The 15,063-nt window shown below is 40.4% G+C and overlaps 1 protein-coding gene across 1 annotated transcript in view; it reads right to left on the reverse strand.

Annotated features, from left to right (window-relative positions):
* Window positions 1-15,063, reverse strand: part of LOC145402863 (protein kinase C, brain isozyme-like) — an 805,215-nt gene that overhangs the window by 159,697 nt on the left and 630,455 nt on the right. Inside the window, exon 8 of the mRNA XM_080274771.1 lies at window positions 9,778-9,930. Within this exon, the coding sequence (XP_080130897.1) occupies window positions 9,778-9,930 (153 nt within the window). The remainder of the gene's footprint in view (window positions 1-9,777; window positions 9,931-15,063) is intronic.

Consider the following 15,063-nt stretch of genomic DNA (forward strand, 5'->3'; position numbering starts at 1 on the left):
GGACGGGACAAGCGAGGCCAGCGGACTTTGGAAAACCTTCCCCGCTACAACATCAAGTCTGCCATTTACAACTGGGCCAGTGCATGGAAGGAAGTCCCTGTCAAGACTAGAAAATGGTTGGTCTCGTCTGCTTCTCGGAACGGATGTGGAGCACGATATCCTAGGTTTCAACGTGGATGACTTCCATGCACGTCTACGTGCACATGGGGACGATGTTGATGTGGACGAAGTGCGTGAGTGGTTGGATTCTGACGAGGGCGATCCTGGGTATCAGACCCTGTCTGATATCGAGATCGCATCTTCAGTTGCAGGTGTCAGTACCCAGTTTGAAGATTCCGACGAGGATGGCGATGATGATGCGGACTCCTCTCAGCATGACACTACTCCAGCCATCCCCAAGCTAAGCGCACTCCGGGAACACCTAGAGTTCGTTCTGGACTACCTGGAACACCTGGACTGCGACAGGGAGATGGGGCCCTTGGGACTTGTGGAGGAAGTGCGTGCTTTCAGGCAGCGTATCATTAATTGTCAGAATCATTGTTCCTTGTGTCAATCAACGATTGACAGCCTTTTCAGGCCCGTGACCCCCACTGTGCCCAGCCCTGGCTCCACTCCGTTGCCTCCCCAAGACAGGCCCTCATGCTCCGAGCCACAGCCCAGCACATCAGCCACGGTGGAGTCACCGCTCAACGTGAGTTTGCGCCTATCTTCAGAGTCGTCTGCAGTGGGTACGCCATCACCACGACCCAGCGACGCACCTCTAAGTCACCTCCATGTGCTACTCTCAGACTCTGACAGTGATTAAACAGCAAGAACTTCTCCACTAGACCACACGGGAATTTAGTGTTGTGCAGTGAAAGAAAAACAGTGCATATTTTTAAGAAATTAGAATTCTGAGTGAAAAGAGACTGATTCAATAGCCTTTCAATGTAGCTAAAATTAACTAGAGTGTGTTATGTTTAGAAAATGGATTTATGAGTGCAAAGACTTTAAGTGCAGAGTGCAACACATTTCATAAAGTTACAATGGAGCATAAGTAAGACAAGAGTGCGCAGTGTGAAGAGAATGGAATTCTGAGTGCGAATGACTAAGTTAAGTGCAAGACTTCATGAACAGTGTACTGCAAGTGCTTCAGGAAATCCTTCTTACTGTCAGAGTCTGAGAGGAGGCAGTTATTCATCGAGATGGCCATGGACTTGCTGTATGTACCCAGAATGTTTGATATTGTACTGTACTGTATTTTCCATACTGTAACTACCTCTAACACCTCATTTCACTCTTTTATATCCCTTATTGGTGTGAATAGGGTATTAGGTAATATGCATGTGCAGTAGGGATGTATTTCTCTGAGTTAGGGTCCATAAGTACCAGTCCAGGAGCCAGGGACTTGTTAAGTACCAAGAATGTTTAATATTGTATAATCTCACCTCTAAAACCGAATTTTAAGGTCTATCTATCTATCTATAGCCCGACGCCCTAATCCCGCAAAGGGTGGCTGCAGACAAAACGCCTCCCTTCCTCTGTACTTTTGCATTTGTTTCAGTCTTTTATGTCCCTTATTGGTGTGATTTGGGTCTTAAATAGGTGCTATGCATGTCCAGAGGGAGTTGTATAGGTGTTTTTCTGAGTTAGGGTCCATAAGTACAAGTCCAGGAGGCTGGTGCCCACTATCCAGACAGGACCACTTTCCAGACATGCCTTTCGCTCTATTACGTCGGATAGTGGAGGGATTACTGTATGTATATGTATGTGTGTGTGTGTGTGTGTGTGTGTGTGTGTGTATATATATATATATATATATATGTGTTTGTGTGTGTGTATGTCCAGGGGCAGGATCCCACTGCTACCTGACGCATCCCTAGGTGGCGGATAGGAGAAGGCCTTGTAGATATACAAGGTACCATCTTAGATGGCGCGGACCATGGGACCCCCTATAGATATATAGGGCTCCATCGAATATAATGAATATGGTGGCAGAAAACATTACATCTCACCAGAAACTATGTGGCAGGGAGATGAGATTATTTGCCACAATCCTCCCAACCAAACATGGGTTGTATTGCAAAGTATTTGACGGGCATTCCTGTTGGATCATTGTCTACTAAAGGTCCAACCACACTGTCTCCTGTGCTTACAGGCAGTGTGCCACTGAAAGTGAGTAAGCACTGTGTTGACAAGTTAGAGACTGGGATATCAAACACTCTTAAATCCATGAAGATCTATGCATACAATGTAAGAAACCTCGCTGAAGATTACAAACTTGATAACTTAATGGCTGAAATGGAAAACATTAGTTGGGATATTGCAAGTTTGAATGAGACCCACAGAAAAGAAGAAAAAGTATTTCAGCTCAATCACAGTGGCCACCTACTTTACTACAGAGGAAGGGAAAATGAAAGTGTTAGTGGTGTAGGATTCCTAATTAACAGAAATCTTGCATACAACATTGTTAAATTCAGCAGTGTATCAGACAGAGCAGCAGTGGTTGTAATCAGATTGTGCAAAAAATATATATACCTTGAAAGTAATACAAGTATATGCACCAACTTCTATGAGTTCAGATGAAGAAATTGAAACATTCTATGATGACATCTCTCAGATTATGGAAGAGGAAAAGACCACCTATATTATACTCACGGGAGACTTCAATGCGAAAGTTGGAAAATCAAAAATGGAGAAGCATGCATGGGAAAATTTGGAGTGGGAGAAAGGAACGAAAGAGGAGAAATGCTGGTTAACTTTGCAGAAATGTTTAACATGAGAATAATGGACACATTCTTTCACAAGGAACAGGGAGAAAGTGGACCTGGAGAAGCCCAAATGGAGAAACAAAGAATGAAATAGACTTCATTATTGCAAATAAGAATAACACAATCACAAATGTCACAGTTATCAACAAAGTAAATACTGGATGTGACCAAAGAATGGTGGGTTGCACAACAAGATTCGATTTCAAAAGTTAAAGAAGATGATTAAAGAAAAAAAGATCTATCTATCTATCTACTGCCAGATGCCATAATCCCACAAGGGGTGGCCATTTGACTTTGAGTTATTTGTTTTACGGGGAGGGGCACTAACCCTCCACCAACCCACTTCCTGACATCAAGTATGGTTTGGTTATATGGTTACCACCCAGCATTGTAAATGGTTTCTCAGCTTACAGGAAACCATTTGGCTTGTCACTCAATGTAAAGCCACCTGTAAAAGAAAGAAAAGCAATAAGAAGTTATGCCCAATAAAAGTCAACGAAAACAAAGCAGCCTTCCAGTTGGAACTAAGGAACAGATTTCAGGCTCTCAGTAATGCTGAATGTGACACTGATGAGCTGAATGACAGACTAACAAAAGTGCTAAAAGAATCAGCGGAGGTAGTAGGAAAACCTAAAACAACCAAAGCCAAGAAGTATTCAGAAAAGACACGAGCTAAAGAAAAAAAGAAAGGAAATGAAAGTAAAAAAAAAAAAAAAATGATGAAATAGAATGAGCGCAATTAAATAAGCTTATCAACAAAAGACAAAGAGAAGAAAAAAGAAAATAAACATGGATCAAACCAAAGAAACCATCAAATAGGGAAAAAGTCTGAAACAGGTCAGAAGTAAAATGGCACTCGGAAAGCAACATATTACATCACTAAAAGACAAAAAACGGTGAAGCCATTAAATGCATAGATAAGATGTTGAAGAGAGTTGAAAAATTTTACAAAGAACTGTTTGCATCAAAGACAGTAGTACCAATAGCTAATTTTTCTGTTGACACAAGTGAAATACAGTAATCCCTGTACTTTCCGGATGCCCACTTTCCGGACACCCTGCTTACCGGACATTGTGGACCTGGACCTTCGGAACCCAAAAATGGCCAAAAAAGGAAAAAAAATTCCCCCCAAAATCCGAATTTTTTCCCCACCCGTAATTTGAAATTGCTGTGCGGCGCCGAACAGCTGTTACACCATAGACCCTCACCCCTTCCTTCCTCCCCCCTTCCCCCTCCCCTGTCAGGGTTGCCAATTGGTATTTTTCATGACCAAATGTGGGCCAATTTGGTAATGAAAAATTCATTTGGTAATGAATCAGAATAATCCAATACCAAACGGATTTTTCACATGTGTGAGGATACACTGGATGGAGATGGTGGGTTGTTTGCTCTCTGATTAATCTGCTAGCCTATATAGCGTGAAAATAATCAACATGCTGTTAATTATGAGAAGAGTGATTACATGAATTTCCACTTGTACATATAATTAGTGAAGAATAAATGCTAGCTTTACGAATTTGGTAATGAAAAGTTAAATTTGGTAATGAAAATTGAGGAGTTTGGTAATGTGGCCATTGCGATCTGGCAACTCTTATTACCCCACCATCAACAGTTACAGCCTAACTCCGAATGAGAGCAGATGCTTATCGTAATGGAAGCCACATGTGCTCGTTTTTTGCGAATAAACAATGAATAAACTGCAATACCTCGCCACTAGACCACACGGGAATTTACAGTGTTGTGCAGTGTTAAGAAATTACAATTTAGAGTGCAAAGGATTAGCTGTGGAGTTCACACTGGCGGTTGAAACTGATGTGGCGCAATTAACAATTTGCAGTGTTAAACAATTATAACTCACAGTGCAAAGAATTACTGTAAGTGCTGCACAACACTGGATTACCATACATGCTTCAAGAGCATTTTCACCACTGCCAAAGCCAGAGAAGGCAGCTGTAAGTACCCTGGCTGAGGTACAGACACTTCTAATTCCCCATTCTTTGGATCCATTTCATTTATTTCATGCTTTATGTCCATTACTGGTGTGAAGACGGTCTTAAATAGGTTTAAATGTGCTATGCATGTCCGGTAGGGAGTTATTTAGGTGGCTTTCAAAGTTAGGTTGGGTTAGCGTCCTCAAGTACCAGTCCAGGAACCAGGGACTTGTTGTAAGTACCCAGAATGTTTAATATTGTATAAACTCACCTCTAAAACCTCATTCTCTGGTTCTTTTGCATATATTTCAGTCTTTTACGTCCCTTACTGGTGTGATTTGGGTCTTAAATAGATGCTATGCATGTCCGGTAAGGAGTTGTATAGGTGTTTTTCCGAGTGAGGGTAGGTTAGGGTCCATAAGCACAAGTCCAGGAGGCTGGGGTCCACTTTCCGAACGGGACCACTTTCTGGACATGCTTTTGGCTCTTTTACATCGGAAAGTGGAGGGATTACTGTACTTGAGTTAACACCAGACGAAGTAATCATTTCTCTTAAAAATATGAAAAGAGGGAAGGCTCCGGGAGAAGATGGAAAAGCAGCAGATTTACTGTTGGATGCACGAGCAGCAGTACAAAATAGGCTTGCTCACTTATTTACCCAATGTATAAAACAGAAGAAAATTCCCAAAACATGGTGTAATGCAATAGTTATTCTACTTTATAAAAAAGGTGACTCAAAAGACCTTAGTAACAATCGACCCATTAGCTTGCTATCAATCATATACAAACTCTTCACTAAAGTCCTTACAAACAAAGAGAATAGCTACAAATCTGGAGGAAAACCAACCTCGTGAACAGGCAGGATTTTGAAGCAGGTACTCGACTACTGATCATCTACACACAATGAATCAGCTAATTGAGAAAACTACAGAATATAATAAACCACTGTGCTTAGGTTTTGTTGATTAAGAAAAGGCTTTTGATTCAGTGGAGCACATAGCAATTACAAATTCTTTGTGAGAACAAGGGGTGAATGAGAACATTGTAAAACTGCTCAAAAACATATATATAGAGGGAACTGCTACAGTTAAATTACATAAAGACTCAGAGAAAATTAAGATTGAGAAGGGCGTGCATCAGGGAGATACAATTTCACCAAAGTTATTTACAGCACGTCTAAAAAGTATTTTCAGAAAGCTAGACTGGGAAAACAAAGGAGTGAACATTAATGGAGAAAAGCTAAACCATTTAAGATTTGCAGATGGCACTGTCCTAATCTCAGAAAGAGCAGAGACACTGCATGAAATATTAAATGACCTGAACAGAGAAAGTCTGAAAGTAGGGCTAAAGATGAACCGGAGTAAAACTAATGTTTAATCCTCAAACACCAAAGAGCATCATCAGAATAAGTGGAGAAATTCTTGAAGAAGTCAAGGAGTACAATTATCTGAGACAAATACTAAAATTAACGAAAGATCATGATAGCGAAATAAGAAGACGCATTACAAATGGATGGAAAGCTTTCGGGAAACATAGAGGCATTATGAAAAGTAGCTTGCCAGTTTGTATGAAACGAATAGTATATAACGAATGTATTTTTCCAGTCATTATGTATGGCTGTGAGACCCGGAAACTGACAAAATCGATGGAAAATAAATTAATTCGTTCTCAGAGAGCAATGGAAAGGTCAATGTTGGGAATATCTTTAGGAGACAGGAAAAGATCAACTTGGGTGAGCAGACTAAAGTCAATGATATTATAGAAGTTATAAAAAAATAGAAATGGAGGTGGGCAGGCCATGTAGCAAGAATAAGGGATAATTGATGGAGCAAGAGGTTGACTGACTGGACACCAAGAGATTGTAAACGTAACAGAAAAAGGCCAGACAGGAGGTGGAGGGATGAGATAGAGAAATTTGCAGGGAAAATGTGGCAAAGATTGGCTCAGTCAAAGAATTCGTGGAGAAGGTTGGGGGAGGCCTTTGTTCAGCAGTGGACTTGTAATGACTGACGATGATGGAGATATGTATGAATCTCTCTTTCTCTCTCTCTCTACTGTATATACTGTATATGTATGTATATATATATATATCTCATCAGCTGTTTGAGTGTCCACAGCAGGACTGGCCTATCCCTACCGAAATGGGGACGATACAGCCAATGTATCTCTACCAAGTGGCTTAGGCTGTCTAGTAGAGGTTGTACAGTTCTCGTCAAAAGTATCGAGCGCCCTGCGTCCTTCCTACGAAACAAACCTTCAACATTGAAAAAACATATAAATAATGCATTTTATTTACCGGTACCTTTAGTGCTTCCTAGGGTATCCTTTATGCTTCTTCACGGACCTGAGACGTCTTGGAAGTGAAAGGGCGAGGCTCCTGAGGTGCTGGAGGGGTATTTTCTCCCAGGAGTTACGAATGGCGGGTTCCAGCTTAGGCAGAGAGCTCACGTCCTTCCCTTGGAGATTCTTCTTTACGAGGTACCTGAGGTTTTCTATCGGGCTGAGGTCTGGGCTATTGCCTGGCCAGTCTTTCATGAATGATACCTTGCAGTCATGAAGCCAATTCATGACCGATTTGGCCTTATGAGCAGGTGCACCATCCTGCTGAAACACTTGTGCACCTGTGAGCTCGAAGGACTCTGGTAAATGATCACAAAGAAGCTCCAGATAAACATCCTGATTCACTCTGCAGTTCTTGGGAAGCACAACAAGCTTCCCCAAACCTTTACCAGAAAAACAAGCCCATACCATGAGTGAATCAGGGTGTTTTAACAGTGCTTTCCACGTAACGGGGGTGAAGCGGGTCACTACCTTTGCGCCGGTAAACCCATGCTCCTCGTTTACAGGTAACACTAAACGTTGCCTCATCAGACCACAACACTGATAACCATTGCTCCTCACCCCAGTTAAGGCATTTGTTAGCAAAGGCAAGCCCACGAAGTCGCTGGTAACGTGTAAGAAGAGGCTTTCTCACAGGCCTGTGACTTGTGTAACCAAGTTCATGGACTCTTCCAGACACTGTGCGCACAGAAACCTCACCAAACACTTCCGGGTTGCTCTCCTTTATTTTCCTTGCACTCACACGAGGATTAGACTCCACTGCACGTTTTAAAACATTAACAGACCTCGGGAAAGTTTTCCTGGGCCTACCAGACCGCGGTTTCTTTGTGGGAACGTCACCACTGTTTTCCACTCGAAAACGGGTGCACCACCTACGCACTGTCGATCGAGCCACACCAACCAATTCACTAAATTCCTTCGTTTGGTGGCCTGCCTCCTTTAGAGCAATGATCTGGGATATGATTTCACTTGATAGTTCACGAGTAGGTGCCATAACAAAGTGGCGAAAGCCAAAACACTGCGGGACACTCGGTAAAAAAATGGCACAACAAGAGAGGGAGATGCAGCAGAGTTCCTCTCTCTCACGCAGCTCATAGGCAATTGAGGCGGGAACCAACCAGCGTGCAGTAGGGCCTCAGGCTCCCGTGACGTCATGCTAGCACCCCAAACATCTGGCTCAATTTTTTGTACCAAAAACGGGTGATTCTTTTTTGGCCATAAGTATTGCGCGCCCTGCCACAGGCGCTCGATACTTCTGACGAGCACTGCATGTAGGGTGAGAAGTGCTTGTAAGTGTAATTGTAGTGTTGGAGTGGCTTTGGATGTGTGTGTAGTCTGTGAACCAAGTGTAATCGGCCCGCACAAGCCGACTGGGTCCAAGCATACTTTATAGTATGTGACACTGGTTCAACCACAGCACCCCTTGTGTCCGCCAATGCAGTACGTGGCCTGAAGAATGCTCCCAAAGTTTATTATCCTGGCAGGGCGCGAACCCTCATCCTTCAGTGTACGAACATGCACACTTTACCACTGTACCACAGATGCTCCATATATATATATATATCTTTAATTGTAAGAGGTTGCACGTATGAGATAAAATCCTTGAGAGAGAGACAGAGAGGGGGGGGATGTGAGGTGTGAGGTGTCGTGAGACAAGTCTCTGGAGTCTCCAATGGATAAATTTTGAGTTTCTCCTCTACCAGTCTCACCACCATCACTAAATGTGCTCTAATTACCTGCTCTAAGTAGCTTTTGTAACATGCACTCTCTAAACAATGCAAAGAGAATCATTTAGTTAAATAACAGAATTTATTCAACACCAAAAAATAGCCCAGAGATCGCACTACTGCACTAAATATAGCCCAAACTTCCCGCCGGATATCCTAAAAATTTTATATTGGATAATAAGTACGGATAATAACCAACATATTGATTAATGTGTTAAAATATGCCTGCGAATACATTCATTTTCATTTAAAATCAATATTTATGCAAAATGAAGTCTATCAAGGCAAGGTGGTGAGCTGAAGGTGAAACAATTCCGCTAATTTTAGCGTGTTTACGCTCTAAATCCTGATTTTTTTTCATCAACAGCTAAATGAAACACAAAATTCTGACCGAATTTCCGATTAACAGGTGCGTATGAACGTATGTGGTCATATAAATGATAATATTTTCCAACTGAAAAAGTGTCGATTCGTTAAACGGCCGCCAATTCAGTATTTTGTCGCACCAGTGTACCGTGACATGAAAATATTCAGTACTGCTATTTCTGGTGGCCAACAAATGTCTCTGAATATTGTGAGAGTTTCGTAACTTCAACTCAAGTGGATCAACAATATTATCTGTGTCTGCACCAACAGAACCAAGTATTGTTGCATATACTGTAAAATAAAATAATAAATAAAAAAAAATAGTAACTTTGTCAATTTTGTTGTGGGTAACTTACCACAGTGTGCCAACCTCACACATCTACTGTATAATAACAATATATTACGCTTAAATTTCCAGTTTACATATTATTGTAGCCTACAGTCGGGGACATGAGTCTGCCTGATGTTACATATATTACTGTACAGTATACTTATTTTCCTCTGATGGCTAATAATCTTAAACTGAGCGGGTCATTATGTTTCTCTGCCCATACATGATTCTTTGATATATAAAGTATCAGGGAGGAAAATGATGGACGTGCCCTAAGTGTGCAATACTCTTTAGCTAGGTTGAGAAACAATAACGAACAAGAGTCAGCTCACCTTGCGCTCTGCCAGAAGCACCTTGCCGAATGAGCCCTTGCCAAGCACCATAAGGTAGTTGAAGTCGGTGGCGCGAATGATGTCCCTCTTGTTCATGTTGTGTGGGATGCTATTGTCGGATGGTGCGGGGGTCTTCTTGGTGATAGATGTCTTCTGTTGGACGGAAAGACGGGGCAGGCAGACACAGACGCAAGTTTAGTCAGGTCAGCAAGGAGTAGCAATGAATTACTGTGTCACTACATATGATACAGTGATTAGTTTGTATGGAATGATGATGATCCTATCGTCATTAAATGATTATGACAATGCCCTTATGCATGAGTGACACCATGATGTGAAACTACTGGAATAATAATAAGTAAATCATTACTGTCATTCCTTCCTTGCTAGTAAATGAAGAAAACTCTGTAAAGGCTATCTTATAACGCCATGAATTATGACAAAAAAAAAAAAAAAAAAAAAAAAAAAAAAAAAAAAACGGTTAATGCCATAATATAAAATGAAACGCATAGGTACCACTTGTTAACAAAAGAAACACAATTTATGCAGCACCCAGGCAAGGTTTAACACAAGAAACTAACCATTCACAAAATAAATAAATAAATAATACAAACATTAACAAAACAAAATTTCAATTCTCAACACCAAAGTTTCAACATAACATAAATACAAATACACGTTACATTTCAAGCGCCTGTCCAACATTAAATTAGGGAATTTAGTTCGCTTTATTATGAGGGTGGGTAATTTCAGGCCTGATTCCAGATGTGCAATGGCGTGTGTTGCCGTTTTCAGGATTTAAGACTAATCATGATAGTTAAGAAAAAATATTCTGCATGTAAATTTTCCAATAACTCTACAATTTTCCTTGATAAGCATGTGTAACAAATAAACACGTAATCATAAACGTTTTACCGCCAATGCTAGTATATTATTATTATTATTATTATTATTATTATTATTATTATTATCTCCTAGTTTTCCATGTCACGAAGGAGGTTAGTGCGATTCAAAAAGATGAAAGGAGCACAAAGCGTCAGACACATGCTATGAGTAAAACCATGTCAATATCGTGACCCAGAACACAAAACACGCCACACAAACCCAGACACATTCCCCATCGACAGGGCCCCACGTCCACACACACAAATCTATTCATTTTTTTCTCTCTTCTTTTTGCTTTTCCCTTCAGAGAGCAACCTTGCACAGTAATGTGTGGATGAATTGATATTTTACGTCCGACCCCTTCCTCTCCCTCCCTCGCTCTCCTCTTTCCCCTTCTTTCTCTCGACTCACAGTAACCCTTACAGTACGATTACGTGTTTTTGAACTGATATATATTTGACTTCCGATCTCCCCCCTCCTTCCCTCCCACTTTCTGTCCGCTTTCCCCTCCCATCTCTCGACTTGCTCACATTATCCCTTTCAGTACAATGACGTGTTTTTACATTTTATTCTTGCTACCACAATCAGGCCTTTCATACTGAGGGAGTTAATGAAGTCTATGGCCCGTATTCTCGTCGATTAAGGAGGTTCCCTAGCACCTCTTCCTTAGCCATTTATTTTTTGGATATGGCTGATTAATATTATTTTATACATTATATTATGCAGAGTATGGCGATATTAAAAGGATTTAAGTAACACGGAGAAGAACAGTGAGGTGTAATAAACAAAATAACTCGCTTAGGAGAAGGTGTTAGGGAGCTTCCTCAACCGACGAGAATACGGGACAATATCTAACTCCTGTCTGGAACGCCTACAGCCAAGTGAACAAAATCTGGCAATCGCAATAATGATGTAAACGCTCATGGATTTTTGGGGTTCAGGTGATTCCCACATCTAATTCATCTCTACTCCATTTTAAAACATTCTTCTTAATAATGCAAATAACTCATCTTACCTCTACTACATTTTAGCTTATTAATTTTTCATCTCTTTCATTCCAAGGAAACCATCGTGAAGGGGTGTATGAAGGCTTTATCTTCCCCGTCAGGATCGAAAAATCTATCCAAAGATTTAAAAAAAAAAAGTCGGAAGATAGCAAGACTAAAATAGAAATTACGTCCTAGGGTTGATGGGATTAAAAGGCTCTTAAAATTCGGTGACTCTAGATTCTGTTAGTGGTTTATGCTTGTTGCTTCCAGACGATTTTCTTTTCTTTTCTTTTTTCTTTTTTTCTTTGCTGGAGGGGTTAGATACAGGATCCCGTTGACCAGTACGCTTGACGTCTTTCTACGCTGTATTAAATCACGTTCTTTAGCTTAAATAAAAAGTCAACAACGTCATGGAGACAATACAACACTACAAGCAATTCGATCTTATTCATCTCAGACATTTGAACATCTTCAGCCAGATTGCGTATTTCTCACTATTTCTGTTACCTGTTCACCTCAGAAGGGAGCTCTGGTGATGAACGGATTAGTGGATGCTGTTATGAGTATCCAACCCCTCCTGTTCTAGAAGTCTCTCCAAAACTGAATAAAACCGTCTGGAGATGATAAAGCGCCACAGGGAAAAAAAAAAAATCAATCATAGAAGCCAAAGCAGTTCTCGCCATCAGTCTTATGAAAGCCACGTTGCATTAACAGCGAACTCTGACACAACGTGGCTAAATATACTCGCACTTCAACGTCTTTTATATTCTCGTTACCACTCTATAATTTTTAATCAGCCTAGGAGACCCCTTTGGCAATGAATGGGCTAATTAATGTTGTATATAACACTTCCAGATCGAAAAGCCTGCCGTAAGTTTAATAAAACGTCGTGTGATACCCAGAAGTTAAAAGTTAGGTGTCCAGCCACTGTCAGAAAATAAAGCGGTGTGAATTGGACCATCGGATCACTATACACGTTCTAAACCCGGCAAGGTCAATTGTGCATCGTGCTCTGTATGTCGAATTTTGGCAAAGTCTGTGTAAGCTTCGTACACTTGGCAAGACTGTCGTATTTATGTTTCGCCACCGAAAAATAACGCCTTCACGTTCTGTGCTTGAAATCCAGCTGACAAAATGGAAAAAACTGAACGAAAGCAAATATTTTACGAGGAACAAACTGGGACTAAAAATTGAACCGCAGGGACGTAGCAGATGTGTCTATGTCTGCGGGCGCCAGAGAACGAAATAGATGTGGACAACCTAACCAGAAATAAGTTTGTAGTGACCAACAGTTGTAAGGGGTGGCCAAGAGTATGCCAACGGTGGTCAATAATACTTTAACTGGGAGCTGTGGCATAATCCGTGGCCAGAAATACTTTGTTGTGGCCAAGAAAAGTTAGTGGTGGCAGTATTTTTATGGGGATCAGAAATATGCTAAGACTTACAAATAATTCCTTAACTGTGAGCTTTGACACAACACCATGGCCAAGAATACATTTACGGTGAACTGCAGCAAAACACCGTGGTTAAAATACGTTAACGGTGAACTGACACGATACCTGGGCTAAAAAATAAATAAATGAAAAATAGCGGACATACGAACGGTTAGCGCAGTAAACATGACGAATCCCAAACCGAAAAAGAAAAAGCCTATCCCAGCAGCAACTGTCCCGCCCTCGAGATCAACAGGTGCATCTTGAGCGAGGATGGCGCCCACACAACCCACACAGTGGGATTGATGAGATGGGGACTTTTTTTTTTTTTTTTTTTTTTTTTTTTTTTTTTTTGAAGGGGGGTTACTTGGCGTCTACGAACTTCTCCCCACTTAGAATCTTTGTGCTAGGCTATCATGGTGTTAATTTTAACGCCTTCAGTAAGACATTTTCTTTTTTCTTCATTTTTTTTTTTCCCATTTACAGACGGTTTGGGTCAGACTTATGACAGACTTCATAAACTAGAGGAATTAGATATAGCCTTTACTGATCTCTCTCTCTCTCTCTCTCTCTCTCTCTCTCTCTCTCTCTCTCCCCCCCTAAGCTGAATAAAATCACCTGGTGGCGGCAAGAATAAAATGATGCTAACGTCCTCGGGGTGATGGAGTTATATCTACTGGCTGTTTCCCCCTTACACTCCGCTATTGTTAGATATTGCTACCGACAGTATTATGGTTGGCACAGGAATCCGTAGTGCCTTTTTCTTAGCAACTTATTTTCCAATCTACATCCTACTTCACCTTGTACGTTAAGCATATCCATCTAATAACGTCGAAGCTTACATCTATACCATATACTAGGATTGTTACAGTGTGATGAGCTGAATAAATAGCTTAGGATGAGGCGTTACGAAATACCCGAAGTACCAATACGACTTAAGGCTTGGTATGTGGTGAGGTTTAATGCTCCCCCGTCGGAGGGAGGGCTCGTGCGGGTGTAATGAAGAAAACCACCTCGAGAAACAGGAAAGTTTTACCACGACTGACTTGTTACTACTACTACTACTACTACTACTACTACTACTACTTTTACTACTACTACTACTACTACTTCTGCAATTAATAATAATAATAATAATAATAATAATAACAGTAATAATCACCATCATTATCATCATCATCACCACTAATAATAATAATAATAACTAATGACAGGCTCTTCGTTAATGAATCAATTATTATAATACGCAATATATATTACCAAACAATATACTCACCATCGCTGACTTACTATACCAATAATAATAATAATAATAACAATAATAATAACCCTATTTCCCACAATTATATAAAAAGTGGGTTTGGAGCATAAAAAGAAAAAACCAGAACTAGTATAAGAAAAATGGATTGCAATTCTCTTATAATAATAATAATAATAATAATAATAATCGTCCAATTCCCTTTCAGGTGCATCTTCACATAAATATTTCATGATTTACACGTGAATAATACAGACACTCACTCACGTCAGGCGTCTGCATGCCGGCCGCTACTATACATCTCTTCCTTCTATCTCTCATCATATTTTTTTATTCCTCATTATCCACTTCTCGCTTTCTTAAATTTTCTCCCCAGCCAATCACGCTTCCTCTTACCTTTTGACTCATTCATTCATTTATTCTTTTCGTCACAGTCATCGTATTCCTCCTCCTCCTCTCTCTCTCTCTCTCTCTCTCTCACGATTTTCTTCAGCTAAGCGAATCATAGGAGCCGGAGTTTTAACGTGGCCACTAAAACACCTTCATACTACTACTACCAATTCTACCACTAGTAATAATAATAATAATATAATAATATAATAAATCACAGTAGAAGAAAGGGTAATAAAAATATTAATAACAGTAGCAGTAATAATAATAATAATAATAATAATAATAATAATCAGTGATATTACAAATAATATCCTTAAGAACAACAGGA

Source organism: Coenobita brevimanus, chromosome 59 (genome assembly GCF_032717465.1).
Source record: "Coenobita brevimanus isolate Jiangsu-jjx chromosome 59, ASM3271746v2, whole genome shotgun sequence".
Classification (NCBI taxonomy): domain Eukaryota; kingdom Metazoa; phylum Arthropoda; class Malacostraca; order Decapoda; family Coenobitidae; genus Coenobita; species Coenobita brevimanus.